Source organism: Garra rufa, chromosome 10 (genome assembly GCF_049309525.1).
Source record: "Garra rufa chromosome 10, GarRuf1.0, whole genome shotgun sequence".
NCBI lineage: Eukaryota > Metazoa > Chordata > Actinopteri > Cypriniformes > Cyprinidae > Garra > Garra rufa.
The window spans coordinates 50,386,706-50,408,942 of NC_133370.1; the positions used below are offsets into that span (position 1 = coordinate 50,386,706).

General features: G+C 38.5%; 1 protein-coding gene across 1 annotated transcript in view; it reads right to left on the minus strand.

The window, feature by feature from the left end:
- LOC141344169 (tensin-3-like) overlaps positions 1-21,214 on the minus strand; it is a 55,701-nt gene extending 34,487 nt beyond the window's left edge. Inside the window, exons 1-12 of the mRNA XM_073848957.1 lie at positions 21,014-21,214; positions 13,185-13,334; positions 11,605-11,655; positions 11,392-11,514; positions 11,208-11,272; positions 10,071-10,154; positions 8,973-9,085; positions 8,671-8,731; positions 7,430-7,505; positions 7,009-7,135; positions 6,781-6,846; positions 6,574-6,675 (exon numbers count right to left, since the gene is read on the minus strand). Of these exons, the coding sequence (XP_073705058.1) occupies positions 6,574-6,675; positions 6,781-6,846; positions 7,009-7,135; positions 7,430-7,505; positions 8,671-8,731; positions 8,973-9,085; positions 10,071-10,154; positions 11,208-11,272; positions 11,392-11,514; positions 11,605-11,655; positions 13,185-13,334 (1,018 nt within the window). The 5' untranslated portion in view covers positions 21,014-21,214. The remainder of the gene's footprint in view (positions 1-6,573; positions 6,676-6,780; positions 6,847-7,008; positions 7,136-7,429; positions 7,506-8,670; positions 8,732-8,972; positions 9,086-10,070; positions 10,155-11,207; positions 11,273-11,391; positions 11,515-11,604; positions 11,656-13,184; positions 13,335-21,013) is intronic.
- Positions 21,215-22,237: the final 1,023 nt, after the last annotated feature.

Here is a 22,237-nt window from a genome sequence, read left to right on the forward strand (position 1 = left end):
GTGGGGCTATTCTTCTTCCATATATGGAGTTTGGAATGTAAAAACGGGGGGGGGGGGGGGGGGGCGGAGCATGAGAGGAGGGGGCGGAGCTTATGGCCAGTTATCTGACGCTACAGCTCTCCTTTGAAGGGAAGGTGAGGAGCAGCCGAAGCACTAAATACATTGTTGCTATGTCTACATTATACGTTTACATAAATTGTGTTATACATTGCACGCTGTTTATAACAACATATTACTAATTTTTCCAAAATGATGATATTTCTTATTTTTAGAATTGTTTCCAAAGCTGGGAGGGAAACACGCTTCCTTATATTCAGTTTAATGGTTTAACAGTAGTGTTTTTCAGTGGACAATTCTTACATTCCTTTTAAGTTGATTATACACTGTTTTTACACTATCATTTTTACATAAAGATACTGCAGAAATACTAGTTGTAAGTTGTAATTGTGAGTTACCATAACACATATGGTGAAACATTGTAAATGTCATTTTACATTAAAACACTGTTGAGTGGTTTGCAAGTAATAACTATGAATTACCATATAATTTACAGTGACAATGGTAAAAAGACATTTCCAGATGTCCTTGTGTAAAATATCACAACACAATTTTGTTCTTTTTTTTAAACACCATATTTTTTACCATGTTTGATAACTGTGTTAATTGATATTTTACAAAGGAAAGTCATTCGCCAAAGACCATTGAAAAGAACCATTTGAAAACAATGATTCGGTCATGAATCAGACATCACACAAAGTTACTGTGAAATGATTCCAGTCCTGTGAAGATGACAAGAACTAGGGCAAAAGCGTAGGACCAAAATGACAAAGCAGAAGAACTCTTCAATCTGAAGATAAAAGCAAACCTCTTCCACAACTAAACACGTCATTCAGGCCTTCAATTAACAGACGCTCACATCCTACAATCTCACTGCAGAAATACACAGAAACAGATGCTCAGAGCTACAGAAACGGCCCAGCTTCAGTATGAGTTCAGATCAAATGTTCATTAACACAGAAAATACACTTGATGTGTCCGTCAGACTAAAACAAGTCAAGTTTAGAGTCACTGACAGCTGAAGTAAGCAAGATCAGCAAGTTTAAAAGCAGAAATGGGAATGTTTCTGTAAAAAGCATTTGTTATTTGAGCTGTAATGTGCCTTAATCATTTCTTTAAATGTGGGTTTCTTTAAATTGATTGAGGAACTCCAAATAGTTCTTGTATGGAATCACTAGGGCTGCCCCTTAATAATCAACTAACCGAGAAGAGGCTTGGTCCACCAGAATTGTATTAGCTTAGTCACAGAAAAAAGTAAGTAGTAGCAACTTTATATGGCTGCTTAATCTAATGTTAATCTAGAAAAATGTGCGCTATTAAAGTGTGTGTGTGGAGTGTGGAAGATGAACAGTAGCGTGCCTACTGCATGACAGATGGAGGCGCTGGTGCGCTCACTTGCTCTTAAAATACTCCCTCATTTTTGGTCATACAGATAAAAGTAAAACATCTTTCAAATCTGTTTTGACTCAGTGTGCACTCAGAATAACAACGAAATGTTGCGCTTTTGTAAAATAAATAAAGCAAATAGAATGCGCTTTCTGCCGTCTCTGTGAACTTGAGAGTGAAACTTCGAAACTCTGTGTATACTTGCCTTACAGACATGAAAAATATATCTATAGAGAGTGAAATGTCTACTTTTTAAATGAACCAATTCTAATAGAAAATAAATATTCTCAGATTATGGAATCTAAATTACAACATGCACACAGTTGTATCACTACTGCAGAGATGAGTCACGAAAACAAAGAAAGCACTAGTTTATCAATAAATTATTAAAACGTTAATGCAATCTCCCTGCTGTTTTTTATTGACATAATTATTATATCTGTGGCAAGCTCTTTATTATGATTTATGTGGTTTATTAATAAATGCACGACTAATACTCAACTAATGCTTAAAATTGTAAAATAGTCGACCATAAAAAATCTTTAGTCAAGGGCAGCCCTAAGAAACACTAAATAAATAAATAAATAAATAAACATATTGGAAGTCTTATTTTTGAAAGTGCAGGAGGAAACAGTCAAAAGAGACAACTTTGTATTGAACCCAGAATATTTCTTGAAAAGTTAAAGGTGCTCAATCTAGAAACCAGACCATTTTATCACACTCAGTCCGTGTTAGTCTGCACTGCCAGACTCAAACCATTCCATCTGAAGTTTGTATAAACACCTATTTATTTCAGTTATTTCCAGACATGCTTGGAGAGAGGCGTATGGTGTTTGTCTTGTGTTTTGTCATCAAAAGCAGCCAGAATTAGCCAGCATAAACAAAACATTATAATTACAATTCCAGTCGTCTTCCTGCCAAAGCCTCAGCATCACAACTGTGTGAGTCAACAAGACTGGTCACAGATCAGCTAAACCAACACCACACTGACAAACCCACACCAGCAACACTGATCCTCCATCACTGGATCCAATGAGCAGAACTCAACCTTATCAAAGAGCTTCATTTTAGATTGAGCTAATCTTGGCTGTACTCCAATAGCAGCTAAATTGATGAAGGCATGTTCACATTCTTGCCACACCATGATGTTCAGATTTTGTGGGTGGTTGCTAAGACATTCTAGGTGGTTTCTAGGTGTTTTCTTCCTGTCTGGGGTGAATCAGGTCCTTACTGGTCTTCTGGTCTGTAGATGTGGCTCTTGTTCCTCCTTCATTGTGTGTTTTCTATCACTATCCTCAACAACACATGGTCGAGTTTCACACTGGAGTTTCAAACTAGGTCTAGATTTGTTCAAATCACTTGCACTAGTCTAAAATCAAACTATTTATTTATGATATCAACATTATTGTTAACAGTATTGTTATTTCTGCCAACTTCGTCCACACAGACAGCACTATACTACTATTATCTGATGGTTTCCTGTCATACAGACAGACGCAGAGCTCAGGACAGTGATAGGACTGAGATGTTGAATTTGTGTGAGCTTTGAGTCACTTCAGCGTTTGCATGTGAAAACAGGGCCTGGAGTCTGCCGCAGGAATGCTCCTCAGAATGCTTGATCAAACCCTCTTCATTAAAGGTGCTGGAACTTGTTTCCATGAATATGTTTTATGCAAAACAGCTGTGGGGGACCTGTGATTTTGGCCAGACTATTCTTGTGTTTGTGAGTTTGAGAAGGGTGTGAATTCTGCAGCGCACATGAAGTCCTGCCATCAGCCTCACCGCAGTCAGAAAAAGATGCATGGACTCACAGGGTGGTTTTTAGAGAGAGCGTGTGTCTGTGTGTGTAAAACAGCAAAGCCACAGTACAGAAAAAGACACAGACTGAATGTTGGCCAACTATGCAAAACAACAAATGGTTTAAGACGAGCTCAGACAGCACACACACTGTGTGATATTTCATAACACTGAAGGAAGTTTACCTATGATTTACCAAACTATACAGCAGGGGTGTGACAATACATTGATACGGTCTGATGTAACATGAAAAAACAAATCCATTGATTTAATATTTCTGAATGTAGTAATAAATTGTGTCTTACAGACTAATGCAATGTATCTTTGTGTTTTTCTTTCAACATTGCAATTCTGATCCAGTCTAATTTACATTCAGAAATTTACATTTTTTTTTCTCTTTTAGTACCTAATTTTGTTTTGTTTACAAGATTTTAAGTGTATTTTTAGATGTGGATGTTCCAACTAGGATACTGGATTTGTAGTTTTTCAGACAGATCAGTAAAATGTTAAATTAAATTAAATGTAAAGATTTTGATTGCATTTGTGAGTTAATTTAATAAAATGTAATTTAAAAAAATCCCTAAATCTAGTGAAATCATAATCATATCACAACATGATTTAAGGTATCAGCAAATATTGTACTGCTGGCTACTGTAACAGGCTAGGGGCGTGGCTACTATAAAAGGCTGAGTTTGGGGTGTGGCTAAGATAGCAAGCCAAGTTAACAGTGTGAGTTTGGGGTGTGATTACAGTAGCAAGGAGAATTTAGGGTGTGGCTACTGTAACAGCTTGAGTTTGGGGCGTGGCTACTGTAACAGGCTGAGTTTAGGGTGTGGCTACTGTAACAGGCTGAGTTTAGGGCGTGGTTACTGTTACAGGTTGGGTTTGGGGCGTGGCTACTGTAACAGGCTGAGTTTGGGGCGTGGCTACTGTAACAGGCTGAGTTTGGGGCATGGCTACTGTAACAGGCTGAGTTTAGGGCGTGGCTACTGTAACAGGCTGAGTTTAGGGCGTGGTTACTGTTACAGGTTGAGTTTGGGGCGTGGCTACTGTAACAGGCTGAGTTTAGGGTGTGGCTACTGTAACAGGCTGAGTTAAGGGGGTCGTTACTGTTACAGGTTAAGTTTGGGGCATGGCTACTGTAACAGGCTGAGTTTAGGGTGTGGCTACTGTAACAGGCTGAGTTTAGGGCGTGGTTACTGTTACAGGTTAAGTTTGGGGCATGGCTACTGTAACAGGCTGAGTTTAGGGCGTGGCTACTGTAACAGGCTGAGTTTGGGGCGTGGCTACTGTAACAGGCTGAGTTTGGGGCGTGGCTACTGTAACAGGCTGAGTTTAGGGCGTGGCTACTGTAACAGGCTGAGTTTAGGGCGTGGTTACTGTTACAGGTTGAGTTTGGGGCGTGGCTACTGTAACAGGCTGAGTTTAGGGTGTGGCTACTGTAACAGGCTGAGTTTAGGGCGTGGTTACTGTTACAGGTTAAGTTTGGGGCATGGCTACTGTAACAGGCTGAGTTTAGGGTGTGGCTACTGTAACAGGCTGAGTTTAGGGCGTGGTTACTGTTACAGGTTGAGTTTGGGGCGTGGCTACTGTAACAGGCTGAGTTTAGGGCGTGGCTCCTGTTACAGGCTGAGTTTAGGGTGTGGCTACTGTAACAGCTTGAGTTTGGGGCGTGGCTACTGTAACAGGCTGAGTTTAGGGTGTGGTTACTGTTACAGGTTGAGTTTGGGGCGTGGCTACTGTAACAGGCTGAGTTTAGGGTGTGGTTACTGTTACAGGTTAAGTTTGGGGCATGGCTACTGTAACAGGCTGAGTTTAGGGTGTGGTTACTGTTACAGGTTGAGTTTGGGGCGTGGCTACTGTAACAGGCTGAGTTTGGGGCATGGCTACTGTAACAGGCTGAGTTTAGGGCGTGGCTACTGTAACAGGCTGAGTTTAGGGCGTGGTTACTGTTACAGGTTGAGTTTGGGGCGTGGCTACTGTAACAGGCTGAGTTTAGGGTGTGGCTACTGTAACAGGCTGAGTTTAGGGCGTGGTTACTGTTACAGGTTAAGTTTGGGGCATGGCTACTGTAACAGGCTGAGTTTAGGGTGTGGCTACTGTAACAGGCTGAGTTTAGGGGGTGGTTACTGTTACAGGTTGAGTTTGGGGCGTGGCTACTGTAACAGGCTGAGTTTAGGGCGTGGCTCCTGTTACAGGCTGAGTTTAGGGCGTGGCTACTGTTACAGGCTGAGTTTAGGGCATGGCTACTGTAACAGGCTGAGTTTAGGGCGTGGCTCCTGTTACAGGCTGAGTTTAGGGCGTGGCTACTGTTACAGGCTGAGTTTAGGGTGTGGCTACTGTTACAGATTGAGTTTAGGGTGTGGTTACTGTTACAGATTGAGTTTGGGGCGTGGCTACTGTTACAGGCTGAGTTTAGGGCCTGGCTACTGTTACAGGTTAAGTTTGGGGCGTGGCTACTGTAACAGGCTGAGTTTAGGGTGTGGCTACTGTAACAGGTTGAGCGTGGCTACTGTAACAGGCTGAGTTTAGGGCGTGGTTACTGTTACAGGTTGAGTTTGGGGCGTGGCTACTGCAACAGGCTGAGTTTAGGGCATGGCTACTGTTAAAGGCTGTGTTTGGGGAGTGGCTATGGTAGCAATTAGAATTAATGGTGTGGCTACTGTACCAGGCTGAGTTTTTGGCGTGGCTAAGGTAGCAAGCAGAGTTAAGGGTGTGGCTTCTGTAACAGGCTGTGTTTGGGGAGTGGCTATGGTAGCAATTAGAATTAATGGTGTGGCTACTGTAACAGGCTGAGTTTGGGGCGTGGCTAAGATAGCAGGCCGAGTTAACAGGCTGCGTTTAGGGCGTGGCTACTGTAACAGGCTGAGCCAGAGTGTGTTTAGTTGTTATGGGGCCATAAGAGACGTGTTACATAGGGGGAAAAAAAACAAGATTCTGTTACCGAAGTGTTCTGTTTCCATCAGATGTATATTAGCACTGGACACTAAGCCGGTCAGATTCCAGGACCAGAACTTACTGTTGTGTGTGCATAATACAGGACACACACAATACCCCAAGTATAACATCTATTTCTAAACCTAATTAAGCTGCTGGGCCACTATAACATAAAACAAGTAATAAGCATTTATTCTTTTGTTTGTTTGTCTTTTGTTTCCTTATTAATTTTTGGGTAACGGTGCAATATACAATATGACAGTTACTAATAAACAATCAACAATCTCTGGAGTGTCTTTGACGTTATGTGTGTCTGTGTAGCTAGAGCTCCTCAAGCATCATATAATCTCAAGCACATGTCCTTCCTTTTATAAATAAGCGTTTACATCTTCCTACCTTCTGCAGTGCAGATGTTCTGGTAGGAGTCCCATTTAGAGAGTGAATCTGTGCTCATGTAGTCGACTGTCACATCTGGGCCGTTCTGCCAGCGCTCTGAACCTGAGTGAACAACAGACTGATGGATAACAGCTACACCACGCCCCTCATGTGCGTACAGCACTGCCAAACAGGACATGAAGAGTGGAGAAACACAGAAAAACCCACCTGAAATTCTTTCTGGGCCATCAGAGAACACCAGCTCCACTTTCCCATAATCTGGAAATCTAGCATCTGAAATTGAAACATCAGAATGGCAACACAATAGATACCATTTATACAAAACGTACGTAGAAAACCCATTTCACTTTCTACAGTTTCATTTCATTCCATGTCAAACTCAGTGCTCTTGAATGGGTCATTTTGTCTGTAGTGGTCGACGGGTTCATCGCTGACCTTTGTTAGCCTGCTCCATGTCATCTTTCTGAAAGACGAGGCTGTAGGCCTGAACGGCACCCGTGTGAAACTGAACTCTGAATATAACTTCTCGCTCAGATTGGCTGCTCTTGTGGAAGCATTTCACCTGCAGACAGAAGAGAGAATATTAACATACAACGGTTTTCTTCATTGAGATGAATGCATGCATGAATGAGATGCAGAAGTGGTCCGTCTGTCTGTTCATACTCTGGATTTATGTTCTAGAATATTCTGCTTTGATGAGTGGTTATCAGTCTTTATAGGTTATTGTTCAGTATGCTGGCATGACTAAATGATGAAAAAATGCATGAATTCTTTCTGTAGGTGCAGTTACACATTTGTTATTGATAAACATCTATCCTAAATGTTGGTTTGGTGCTTATTTAGAGTTTGTTTGTACCATAATATCTCCCTTCAGAAGCTGTGCTGGTTCAAGCGCGAAACAGATCCTGTCTCTGTGAGCGGCTCCAATGTGACTGCAAAATATGTTCAGAAATCTCAGTCAAACCAGGGTTATTATCATTAACTAAAACATTGATCACTTGAAACAAAACAAACATGAACTTATAGTGCAACATTTCTCATTTTCACTTAAATTGTGTTAAAGTACTAAAATATCTAAAACTAAATCAAACTTAATATATAGGCATAAATAAAAAATATAAACAAAGTGTAAAAAAAACAATGAATATGAACAAAAATCAGAAAAAAGAAAACATCTAATTCAAAATATTTTCAAAAACCATAATAGCAAATAAAAACAAATGCGTTTCCATCACCCTTTAAACTGCGCAAATTAAAAATTTGCTTATTGAAAATACGCCGTATGGAAACGTGTCAATTGCGCATAAACTCCCACATATCGCAAAGACTTTTTAACGCTCGCATGAGGTGGTTTTTCAGGCAATTCAAAAAAGGAATATTTGGCAAAACAGCAATGAAAATGGTTTCCGCATTTACAGGTCACTTTCAATTAAATATAGCCAAAATCCCACAAAAATCTGTTGTGACGACTTATCGCAGGAGGAAAAAAATTTTTTTTCAGTTGCATAACATCGGTTAATGGAAATGCCGTTATTTCGCAATACCTTTTAATCGACATTATAAAATAGCGCCAATGTTTTGCGCAAATCTGTAATGGAAACCCAGGTAGTGATGCTAAAATAACACCGAATCAAACAGGAGAGTCAATCATTAAATTAAACCAGTACCTGCATTTCCATTACGCTTTAAATTGCTCGAATTGAAATTGCAAATTGAAAATACGCCTAATGGAAACGCGTCAATTGCACAAAAACTCTCATATATCGCAAAAAAGTTTTTATGCTCGCATGAGGTGGTTTTTCAGGCAATTCGAACAAAGGAATATTTCGCAAAACGGCAATGGAAAAGTTTTTTCCACATTTACAGGTCACATTCAATTAAATATAGCCAGAATCCTAGAAAAACTGTTGGCATGGCTTATTACGAGAGGAAAAAATGACATTTCAGTCGCATAACATCGGTTAATGGAAACGCCGTTATTTCGCAATACCTTTTAATCGACATTATAAAATAGCGCCAATGTTTTGCACAAATCTGTAATGGAAACGCAGCTCCTGTTAGCCATTCATGAGGATATTCAGAAGTAAATGTACTCACTAGACTCCTGAGACATAGACCACCTGCATCGCCTGATACACCTTCAGATACGGCTGACATGCTGAAAAACATCAAGAAAGGGTTATTGTCAAAACTGCTGCAGTTCTGGCTGCTGTAGCACTGTTGAAGGATTTTAAGCATTGAGTTGATTCAAGCCTTTTCCTAAAGAAAGATCTAGCAGGAGTCACATTAGATTGAGTCACAGGTTCAAAACATATTTCCAGCATGTCTTCTGTTGTGATTTAAACATATCTCAACACATGATGCACGTGCTTCAACATGCAGTCCAGAAGATCACTGACCTCCAGCAGCGTCAAAGTTAGGGACGCCGTGAATGATGATGCAGTGGAGGAACAGAGAAGACGTGTTCATCTTGATGGAGCCGCTCAGGAGACTGTTGAGGATCCACACGTACCTGAACACACAGCAGAGCTTTAGCTCATGTGTGCTCGTTTAAGAGGTGTTCTGTCGTCTGATTGATAGTTGAGAGTTTTTAATAAAGTCAAAGCATTTTTAGTGTAATTGTACAAATGTCCAACTTCAGCTGGTGCTTCACGTGTCTTTTTTCTGTCAAATCTGGACTGATTTTTATCAAGTAAACGTTAGAATATCTGGAGTAATTTTTCCAGATGAACACTTACTAAACTGAAGCAGCTAGGCTTTATTTGATTCTCCGTCAATCATTTTGTAGAAAAAACAAATCTGATCATAAGGATCTTTTGAGGAACCTTTGTTTCCAGAAGCTTTACTTTCACTGTTCCTCACTGGAGGAATGATCTTCCCAAGCCCCAAAAACATCTCCCATCTTTTGAGGAACATTTACTGTATTTGTCCATCTCTCAATCATCATTGAATTGCATTGGTTCATTTCAATCTCATCTTACTCAGTCATATTATTAGAGATATAGATATAGAGCGACCACTGATTTTAACATCATTTTATGTTATTATCTACTTTACTGTTATAAAGATCTCATCTAAACATCAGTATCTGCAGCAAATTCATGTTTGTACTCAGTTTAGGCCAATATGATTGTAAATGCAAAGAAATCGTGGCTTGAGAATTATAAGGTTCTATCTGCATTCTAAGCACTTTTGAGATATTAAACTTCAAAGTTTTTGCATTCCATAAAAGTCTGTAGATATAAACATTTTGTTTTCTAAAAAAAAGGCCCAAAATACACACAGCTTACAAAAGAAACATCAACAACACAATGTAAATAAGTGGTCACTGAATAAGAATATGTGAATAACTCAGTTTTGACAAAAATGTCAGATAGAACCTTATAATTCTAAGGCAACAAAATACTGGTAAAGGTAAAAAGAACTGGGAAAGAAAGACGTGACGATGATCAGATGATCACACAGAAGAGCATATAGAGCTGCAGGACATGAATCACCTTTTCTGAGACGGCGTCATCAAAGCAGAAACCTTGTCATCATAGAACTTCCTCATGGCGAAGCGATCTAAAGCCTGATCTGCACTGTCAGGAAGATACCAACACATCATTCACATCAGTGCACCAATCAGAACAGCGTTACATCAGCAAGTTTAACTAAACACATGTTGGGTCTGAAGTGCTTAAACACTAGATGAGGAAGCAGTGTTCGGTAAGTTACTTTTAAAAAAGTAATTCATTACTAATTACTACTAAATTACTCATTAGTAATTTAGTTCCTCAATAAGTAACTTAATTATCAAACTGATAATTACATCTTAAAATCCCTATAAACCTTAAAGCATTGACAATAGGAATTAAACTCTTTATTCTTTCAGTTTGAGTCAAACATAGAATAGTTTAGCCTTTTAGCTTTATAACAACTGTACTTTTTAAAACATGTCTTTTCATAAAAAATGTAACCTTCTTTGGTAAACAAATAGAATTACTCTGTAAAATAGGCTATCTGAGTATTAAAAAAGCTTAAGAAAAGTTAAACATTTCAATTCAGTTTAGCAAGATTTTTAGGAAAAGCCCAACTAGTAAAATCCGCTCAGATACGGGAAAGACTGTACCTCGCTTTAGTTTCATACGGATTACTTAATCAGAGAATATTCGTCATTTAAAAGTAAACACTTCAAGCTTTCTATAGACATATTTCTCAAGTATTTGCTGAGTTTGGGTTCATATTTGCGATGCGTAGAAAGTTGCTCGCAGAGATCGAGACGGCAGAAAGTGCATTGTTTGTTTTGTTTATTTTACAAAAGCACAACATTTTGTTGTTATTGTCAATGTACACGAATAAAAAGAGGCCCTTCTTAGATCTGATTATTTTTTTAGTCTTATCTGTATCTGAGTATTTAAGATTTCTCTGTAAACCAGGAAAAACTGAAAGTGAACGCATTACATTTTTTCTTTAGACTGTAAATTTAGATTTCAAATTCAATATTGATTTTAGAACTGTTGAAATTAGAAAAGATCCTGCAGATACAGTCGTTTGATCTGATGATTCACACATTTGTAAGTGATCAACTTAAAAGTGCTCCTGTGATGCTGACTGGGAGTAGATCTGTAGGAGCGTGTGAAGAGTATAGGTACCTGGCAGAGACATCAGTGAAATGAACGAAGGAGGAGATGACCACTCCAATCCTGCCCTTCCCGCCCTAGAGAATCAGAGAGAAAACATGCATTACTGACACACATCTCACACTCATGCCTGGCTGAACATGTGGCTGGTAATAAGGCGTGTATCAGACGAAGGCAGGTTCGGGATGCGTCTCACCCTGCAGTGAATGACCACCACATGCAGCGGGTCGGCGTTCAGCCAGTTCTCTACGGCCTTACAGATGGTGCAGATCTTGTCCAGAGGAGGAGCGTGGAAGTCCGGCCATCCCGTGTCCAGAGTCTGAGCACACGGACACATCAATACAGTTCAAACATATATTTACATCTGACATCATATTGCAGACTTGATGAGGCACATCCTCTATGCTACCTTAGGGTTCATCTTAGTGAGCTCCTGCTTTCTCTCTGACAGGTTGATCACCTGAAAACAAATGATGATGAGTTTTTAGTAGGGGTGGGAGAAAAAATCGATTCTCTGATGCATCATGATTCTCTCATCAACAAATTGATTCTGTATATTTCAGAATCTATTCTTTTCCTGCATATGGCACGTTTGCGCCCCAGAGACGTGTAGGCTTCGTTGCACAGAATTTACATTGTGAGACATGTGCGAATTGCTTGACAGTAGCTCGTTTCCATTGCCCTTTAAATTGTGCAAATTGAAATTGCAAATTGAAAATAAGCCTAATGGAAACATGTCAACTGCGCATAAACTCCCATATATTGCAATTAAATTTTTTACGCTCCCTTGACGTGGTTTTTCAGGCAAATCATAAAAGGGATATTTCACAAAACAGCAATGGAAACTTTTTTCTTTTCACATTTACAGGTCACATTCGATTAAATATAGCCCAAATCCCCCAAAAATCCGTTGCCATGACTTATCGCCAGAGGAAAAAAATAAGTTTTAGTCGCATAACATCGGTTAATGGAAACGCCGTTATTTCGTAAAACTTTTTAATCAACATTTATAAAATAGTGCCAACGTTTTGTGCAAATCTGTAATGGAAACACACCTAGTAGCTGCATTTTCAATACCTTTTAAATTGCACAAAATTGCAAATTGAAATTACGCCTAATGGAAACGCGTCAATTCACAAAACAGCAATGGAAACTTTTTTTCTTTTCTCACTTATAGGTCACATTCGATTAAATGTGCCAAAATCCCACAAAAATCCATTGACATCGCAAGAGGGGAAAAAAATGCTTTAGTCGCAAAACATCGGTTAATGGACATACTGTTTGTTCACAATACTTTTTAATCGACATTTATAAAATAGCGCCAAAGTTTTGCGCAACTCTGTAATAGAAACGCAGCTACAGTCAGTTTTGTTTTCAGAGCAGGACAAAACATCTGATATATGGAAATAGATATCTGTGCATTAGTTTGAATACAGTCTGTTAAAGCCGCCACTGTCTCTGATCTCATCAGTAATAATCAAACGGCAGTAATGCGGAGGAAAAAAGAAAAAAACAATAACTATTATCTGTAAACTTTTGGATACTTAAAGAATACTTATTTGAAATAAGTCATTGTTTCAAAAAGTAGCCAGCTCATATAATAATAAAAAAGTAGGCATAAAATGTATATGAAAATGTAGCCATGTGAAGTAATATTGAAAACTGAGAATGTGACGCATCCTGATATTTATTTGATCATGAAAATAAAATGAATCGAGAAACCAGTAAAGATTCACAGCCCTACTTTTAAGATGGCAGTACAGAGATTACAACTAGAAACAAAGCGCATAGAAACTGCAATTTTGTTCAAGAATTAATTGGGGGAAAATGAAGCTCAAGAATGGTTTTGGAATCAAATCGTGACTCCCAGAATCGGATCAGACCGAAGATTCCCATCCCTACTTTTTGGCATTAATTCTAGACCGGAAGCACATGATGCATGAGGTAATGACAGAACTTCATTAGAGAGAGTTTCTTCTGTATCCTCACCAGATAGTTGTCCGCGTGTTTGGACTTGAGCATGCGTGTGACGTCTCTCAGGTTGCGCAGGTACGTCTCCTCGAAGCAGTCTTGAGGGAAGGACACCGCAATGATGCGCTCCGTCACATAGGTGAGGTCCAGCTCATATCCCTCCTCCATCTGCACACAGAAGATGCAGCTCAGATCGCACCTGAACTTTGGAAGAACTGCATATGAAAGCTCAAGAGAACACTTGTCTGCAGCATCTGACAGAAGATCACATGCACAACACATTTTGCATTTGTTTAAAGTTACATTTTTCTCATAATTGTCATGTCACTGAAGAGCCTTACATCATGATGCTCAACAGCTTATCAATACAAATGAACAAGATCATGCCACTTAGAGGAACTGCATCTATACCTTTGTGAAAAAGAAGTGCACCTAAGTGTACTAAATGTGCACTTGTGTATTTCATATCTTCAAAATTATATTTTTATAATATTAATTAAAATATTACTTTAAAATTTATTTTTTATATCTTTAGTCATGCTTTAAAGAAGGGCACTTGTTAACATACTAAAGCACAAGCACTTGATCATAACTGTAGTGCTTTAATATATTTCAAATCTACTAAACTGCAAAGGAGTAAACACATACACTTGTAGTATATTTTTAATTTTTTAAAAGAATTCTGTTCTGCTTACCAAGCCTGCATTTATTTGATTCAACATACAGCAAAAGCAGTAATAATTTTCCTGAGATCAAAGATGACTTTTCAACATCACTGCAGTCTTCAGTGACACACGATCCTTCAGAAATCATTCTAATGTACTGATTTGCTATACAAGAAATATTTTTTATCAATATTATTAACAATATTTAAAACAGTTGAGTACATTTAAGGATTTTTTTAAAGAATAGAAAGATCCAAACATCTGTTTTTTTGGCAAGGATGCTTTAAATTAATCAAAAGAGATGATAAAGACATTTATAATGATTATTATTTACGAAAGATGACTGAAGACTGGAGCAATGATGCTGAAAATTCAGTTTTGAAATCACAGGAATAAATGACATATATTCATATTTAAATAGAAAATAAACAATTTGGACTGGTATTTTGTTGATGTACATGTTGATGTAATTGTAAATAACGTGCAAATAAATGTCTGAAAATATTCAATTCACCTTAGGTATAGTCTTTTATTTCTGTAATAAGTATGTTAAGCTACTCTTTTTTAAAGTTTACTTCTTTAAGTTTCTTAAAATCACCTAAAAAAAGTAGTCAGATGTGGTAGTACCATGGTATAAAACAGTACTTTAATAATTTCACAATTAATCCTGTAATCATACATCACCATACATCTACCAAACCCAAAAGCATGCTCATCTCTGCCACTTTGTGTGGTTTTGTGAAATATAATATTAGTGTTTACCTTCTTCAACACAGTTCACAAGCTGCATCGTTGACCAATGACAGGAGACACTTGCGAGTTTGCTTTCTACAAGGATCTTTGTGTTTCCTGTTTATAAAGTTTCCAGTTCGTTCGGTGTCAGAAACCGCTGCAAACATTCACGTTGTGAGTGAACTGAACTGCCTGAATGAATTAGATCGAATCACAAACTATTCCACACCTTTAGATAGAGAACAACCATTTTTAAAGAACTGATTCGTTTTGTGAATCGTTTAACCCTTCAGAAGGATATCATCTAGATGAGTTGCTGTTTCAAATAGGAAAACTGTCTAAAGCATCCTTCTCTTCAAACTATTCTTGTTATCATAACACTTGTGTCCATCTGTTCTCTTTGTTATTATCCAGTCAGATCTCTGGACTTCCTGTGGATCTGGAGCGGCTTCATCCGCTGAGCTTTATCTGTTGACCATCTCAGATTCTGCTGCTTAACACAACACTGACCGCACCGCCATCAGCCCTCACCAGACCAGCTCTACAACAGACCTAAACCAGCGTGACAGCTCTATTTATGTCTCCATATAAATCAAAATCACTGCATAGTGTGGGTGGACAAAATGTAGAAATTAGGGATGCACCCAAATTAAAACTCTTGGCTGAAGCTGAAGCCGAAGCCAAACAAAATTAAACACTGGGCTGAAGGCCGATTACTAAACATGGTTTTTCCTGTTTTTTTTTTCCCCCATGTATTTTGCCAATTTTTTTCACCATTGCATAAACTAAATAGCAAAAATGTGCTTTTACTGTTTTGTTTTGCTTTTCAAAAAAAAAAAAAATCAATTACAAAACAACAATTTAAAATATTTACTTAAAACTGAACATTTTAAACATTCTAGTAGACATTATAGCCTATACCAACAAACCACAATTTAACTTAAAATGAACAAGTTAGTAAAATAATATTCTTTGGCCATTTGTAAGACCCCTTCTTGAATCAGGCATGTGTTTTTAATGCACAAATAAATGCAGCCTTGCTGAGCAAAGGAGAATGTTAGAATAAATGCATTAATAGAGCTGTTGGATTGATTATTTTTGCCTTTATTTTATTTGACAGAACAACAGTAAAATGCCAATACTAACATTTCTGAATGTTGTCTTTTATTTAGTGGTAAACCCGCAAGAAGAGCTCAGTCCTAGTGTTTGCTGGCAGCAGCAGATTTGTGAATGATTGTCATCTTTGGTCTTTGAACCCTGGCTAAGGAGCTGCTGTCAGAATAAACACAATTGGTGTCTGGTGTATTAGACAACAGAACGTTCTGAGCTTTTTTTAATGAAAGAGCTTTTTTGCCTGTGAGTGTTTTATAATGGATGCTCACCCACAGAAGAGGAGTGAGGCTCGGTGTTAATGAGCATTAGGCAATTTTAAAAAGTTAGAATTGAGCAGAGGTTTTCTATAAAGATTATAAGGTATATTTAAAGTTTTAATTTAAAGTTTGTTTGAATTTTGAGTTTTTATAACATGCAGTAGAAGAATAATAAGGCAAAACAAATGTTTTGGTTAATAAAAAAGGTTTAAAAATAAATACTGCAGAAGTACAGCATAAGAGGACATGTCAGGCATAGGGGGGCCTTGCAAAATTGAGTGGAGAAGGAGGGGGGCCCCGGAGTAAAAAAGGTTGGGAACCCCTGTATTAGACAACAGAACGTTCTGGAGTTGATTGACTAATGGATGATTTCAGTCATCATACAGTAACCTTTCTCTCCTCATGAAGACATGCGATGCGCTTCTAAACAGTCTCTCGCTGCTGGGAATGATTTTTGCATCTTTCTCAGACAGTTTTAAATGCTTCCACACTGAACACATGTTTGATCATTAGTGCACGCCTCTATCTGATCACGTCGTTGTTCAGTATCATTCATTCACTTTGGAAAGAGCTTTTTTTTGCTATTTTCAGCCAAATAATTTCGGTTGCTGATCATTCAGTGCATGAAATGCAAAAATATTTCACAAATGCTTCAGTTCTTCTGAAGGGGAGACATGATTTAAACTTTGTGTATTTAAGTGTATGCAATATATCTGAGTGTTCTGTATAGGTATTCCCCAAAACTTGTGGGTCAGATCATTCAAAACAACAGAAGACGAGTCCACTGACAGCACACATGACTGTATACTGTATGATTACTTTATCTGACTTTGTATTCACTAAAAATTATTATATCCATATTCATTATCTCTATACTATCAAACTCATCATCTGTGCTCACTTTCATTACATGTGTGCCAAAGGCTTAAATGTACCATCGATGCTGTCATAAAGACCAGTGAGCTTCAAAAACTTGGACAACATTGTTAAAGAAAACTGGTGAGGGTTTAACATCATTACACTCTTAAAAATACAGCTGCTTCACGATGCCACAGAAGAACCTTTTTGTCTAAATGCTTCACAAAAGGTTCTTTGTGGCAAATAAGGTTCTTCAGATTATAAAAAGGTAAGCAATAAATGGATCTTTAAAGAACCTTTGACTAAATGGTTCTTTGTGGAATCAAAAATGGTTCTTCTATGGCATCGCTGTGAAGAACCTTTTGAAGCACCTTTATTTTTAGAGTGTAAGAGCAGTGAGAAGACATCACACTAAAGCAAAGTAGAAGCTCAAGCATGTGAAAGCTGCAACCTTTTCTGAGAAAGAGCTGGAGTGACTGAAGACACACCTGAAAACCTGAGACTAAAGCTGAGCTGTTTGATCTCAAAGCCCAAGATCATCCGTCTGTTTGGCACCTCTGTGTTTTAGAGTTTGCATGTGAAGCAGGAGAACAGAAGGACCACAATACAGGACCTGATTGAGTCATCAGGATCTGAATGTGCTCGTGGAGGCAGTAACTTGCAGGACTATGTTTGATTCATTCATCTATTCTGTGTGGTATTACTGAGGTCAAACAGGAGCGGTAGCCGGATCTTGTGTGACGCAGCGGCTCCTCCAGACGTGTCTCCGCAGGCCCGCCGTGGGCCGCACATGCCTGGGATCAAGGTGTGTCGGCCTGAGGAAGAGATTGAGCTCCTGCAGGCATGAGAAGCGAGGGAGAGCGCGTGTGCTGAGATCCGGGCCTGTAAAAACAAGCTCCGCGAGCAGCGCCGCGCTGGATCGGGTTTCTGTAGCCTTCAGCTACATCAGACACACAAGAGCAGCAACAAACCCACACAACACGCTCAGAGCGGATGTGTGTCCCAATCACTGCACTTCAGTGAACACGTGTCCATCAAACCGTCTTAAAATGACTTTAGTGAGATTACTGTTAGCTTTAAATGAAGAAGAATAGACAACAAGAGGAGAGTTCTTTCTGTACAAACACCTCGGCGTATCAGACCAGATCTACATTCATGAGAAACACAACACTCCCTGTCACCTGAGAGAAGAGCAGCAGATGGCCAGATCTCACACAACAACCTGCTTCAGACGCTTTGACTGACAGCTCACAAATCTGAATGCACACCTGAGAAAACAGGTGACCCACCTGAACACACACAACGCAGCCGAAACACTGTGTTTGACAGACGCTTTTATTCAGATTTTTCAATGCTTCTGAAAGAAATCTCTTGAGCTCATCAGAACTGCAAAAAATGCTTTTCTCACTTAGATTTTTTGTCTTGTTTCCAGCCAAACTATCAAAAATTTCTTAAATCAAGAAGTAAAACTTATTGTCTTGTTTTCAGAAAAAAAAACAAGTCAAAATTAAGTGTTTTTGCTTAGAACAAGCAAAAATAATAATCTGCCAATGGGGTGAGCAAAAAAATCCTATTTCAAACAGCAAACAAGATTCTTTTTGCTTACCCCATTGGCAGATTATTTTGCGTGTTCTAAGCAAAAACACACTTAATTTTGACTTGTTTTTTCTGAAAACAAAACTAATTTTACTTGTCTAGAAAATCCTTCCTGATTTAAGAATTTTTAGTTATTTTGGCTGGAAACAAGACAAAAAATCTAAGTACGAAAAGCATTTTTTTGCAGTGTATGTAAACATCGGTGAAAATGTAATTGATTGCCATGATCAAGGCTGAATTTGTTGCAGTCTTTAGTCTCAATGCTTAGAATTAGAATGATTTCTGATTGATTACTCTGATTATTATCAATGTTGAAATCAGTTGTGCTGTACAATATTTTTGTGGAAACCATCATACATTTTATTTTTCAGGATTCACAGATGAATAGAAAGTTCAAAAGAACAGCATTTATTTGAAGTAGAAGCCTTTTGTAACATAAGTGTCTTTACTGTCAATCAGTTTAATCTGGATATTTTTTTCAATATTACACTCTTAAAAACAAATGTTCCAAGAAAGTGTTTTGCAGTGAGACCATACAGTAGAAGAAAATGGTTGCTCCCTAAAGAACCTTTCAGTAAACAGTTCCAAAAAGAACGATTTTGACGAACATTTTTTTGACTTTAAAGAACCTTTTCTGCATTTGAAAGGTTCCATGGATGTTCAAGGTTCTTCATTAGAACCATTGATGCCAATAAAGAGCTTTTACTTTTTAAGAGGGTAGTGTGCACTGCATTAGAAGTAAGCGTTTGTCATTTTATTCATTCTCCAGGAATCAAACCCATGTTTGCTCTACTCTTTTAGCTACAGGAACAGCATTACTCAGATCCCCAAGGAAATGGACGACCAATCCAGATCACTCTATATAGTTTTGGTAAATATTTTACTAAATAATAAAAAATAAATAAAAATAATTTACTTCTCTCAAGCGGTCACTTTTTCCTGCACTCCTGTAGTCAACTTCCTGGAAGGTGGATGAGAATTGATTGATGATCTTCAGGCCCCATTGTAAACTGATTGTGATGCTGGAATATGCATCTCGTAAAAATAAAGGTTCTTTACTGGCATCAATGGATCCATGAAAAACCTTGAACATCCATGGAACCTTTCAAATGTAGGAAAGGTTCTTTATAGTCCATAAAGGCTCTTTAGATTTTTTAAATGTTCTTCAAAATGGTTCTTTTAAGAACTGTTTACTCAAAGGTTCTTTGGGGAACCAACGATGGTTTGTCTATGGCATCAATGCAAAAACACCCTTTTGGAATCTTTACGTTTAAGAGTGTACTGACTGAAAACATCACAATCTGGCTTTATACCGTCTTCAGAAACTTTATTTTGACAGTCCGCTTTAGACATTCTACTGAACTCCATGTCAACTAGCAGTGAGTAGAGTATTGGTAGACTGTCTGCTTTTATATTGATGGATATTCTGTTGACTATAAGTAACTTTGCAAGAACATGTCAGCCTATTCCACTAACCTAACAGTCTACTGATAGTCAAGTGAGAGTTAGTTGACATGTAGTTGCAAAGTTACTCATAGTCAGTTGGATGTCTAAAGTGGACTATGGAAATAAAGTGTAATCTGTTGCTCATGTTGTATATCCAGCATCACAATCCTGTCAGAAATAGCAGCGCTGAGGTCCAGACCACGAGCGGAAACCATCCGCAGGTTCCTGTTGGTTTCTGGATCTGCTCTAAATGACTGCTTCTCTTCACGCGGTCAAGAGCTCTTTAACCCCTCGTTCTCCGCACTCCGTCACACATCCGCTACATTTCATCCGTCTGTCCTTTGTTTGAAAGGTTCCCTCTCTTTCTTTCTCTTTCCCGCTTGTAATGGATTACATGTGTTCCTCATTTAAGTGACTGTGATTTATTACTGTAACACAAAGACTCGACAGAGCCGCCGTTCAGCCTGATCGAATGAGAAAGTGCAGTCTGACAGACTAACAGAGGATCAGCAGATAATCAATAGATCGTCAATGAAAGTGTCTCTGATGGCAGTGAAGATGAAAGAGGACATGCAGGAGTGTGTGTGTGTGTGTGTGTGTGTGTGTGTGTGTGTGTGTGTGTGAGAGATGGGTGGAGACACACTGAACATTCCTGGAGTAAATCTTCACACAGCACTTGTCATTAAATGCCCAACCCTGAGGACAGCAGACGACTCTCTCTTCAGCCACACATCAGCAACTTTGATTATTCCTTCAGATTCAACGACAGCCTTCCGCTCATTTCTCCTCAGAGAAACAAACTTGCCCCCTACAGAGTTTCCAAAGAGAGTCAACAAGGTCTTGATATCTCAAGTCCCTGCGTTCTTTAACTCTCAACTCTCTCCGGATGACTTTTTAGGGGAAAAACCCTTTGATACTCAATGAGATGTAACTGAGAACCTCATCAAGCTTAGAAAGAGAAAGCTGTGAGCCGCCCCACGGTAGAAAAGTGAAAACTGCTCCTAGGGCATGAAAATCAACACGCAGCTCATTCACACGCAGAGCTGTCTGATTCAATCAGTGCAATCACACACAGATCTGAGCCACTAAACACAGCTGTCATCTGAATCCACTAAAACACTGAATGCAGTGTGAGACTGAGTCAAGGAGAACACCGAGAGAGAGAGAGAGCTGAGCTTACCTTGTCTGGCTGGAGAGTGAGCTGCTCTTGTAAGCGTGAGACGAGAGGGAAACTCTCCTCACCTCGTCATAGTTTAGCTGTGAATCTGCTGCAGACTGCAGGAAAGAGGCTGTCTGTGCTGGAGATTTAGACTTTAGTCCAGGATCATTGCTTTCTCATTAGTCATTTCAGGCTCTTCTAAACTCAACTCCAGAGTTAGTGAAAAGAAAGACGGCCACAGCTCTGGATCCTCCCCCTGCTCTGCTCTCCTCTCGTCCCCCCTCCACCTCCATTCTCTGGCTGTTCCCATGCAGCCTCCCTCCCCTCACACACACACACACACACACACACACACACACACACACACACACACACACACACACACACACACACACACACACACACACACACACACACACACACACACACACACACACACACACACACACACACACACGAGGGATGGGGGAAGGGACAGCAACAATACCAGCAAATGCCTTCACACACACGCTGACAGAACTGATCAACCGAATGAGATATTCAAGACAAACACTAATGCACTGAAGCATCAATACACATTCAGAACACATTCAGCAAGGAGCAATGTCATAAAAACTGTCATCACTTCAGCAACACATTAAAATTGACATGCAACTAAAAGAAAAAAGAAAAAAAAAGTATAAATTTAAATATAAAATTTAATTAAAAACAACTTTATACGTTGATTCAACTAAAATGTAACGAATAACAGCTTAAAATTTTACAGATTTTAATTAAAAGCAAACAAAACTTATTAATACAACTTATTATAACAAAAAATATAAAATTAAATTAACATTCGATTGCACAGATTTTACCTAAGACAACAAATGTACTATTAACCTTTTTCACATTTTCACTATTTTTATATGAATATGACCTTTAACACAGATTTGTACACATTTTCATCCCTATGAAAAAGAAAATCACAAGATGTCTCTTGAATATCTCGACTATTCTTAAATTCAGATCTCATTGCAAAAAAAAAACAACAACAACAACAACAACAACAACTCACTTTTGTATTTTTGTCTTGTTGTCCAGTATAAATATCTAAAGATTCTTACTAAGGAAATTTTACTTGAGAAACAAAATTACTTAAAATATTTAGTCATTTTTAAATGATCAAGTGTTCTTATTTTCTGACAAAATGTGACCCTGGAGCACAAAACCAGTCTTAAGTAGCACAGGTATATTTGTAGCAAT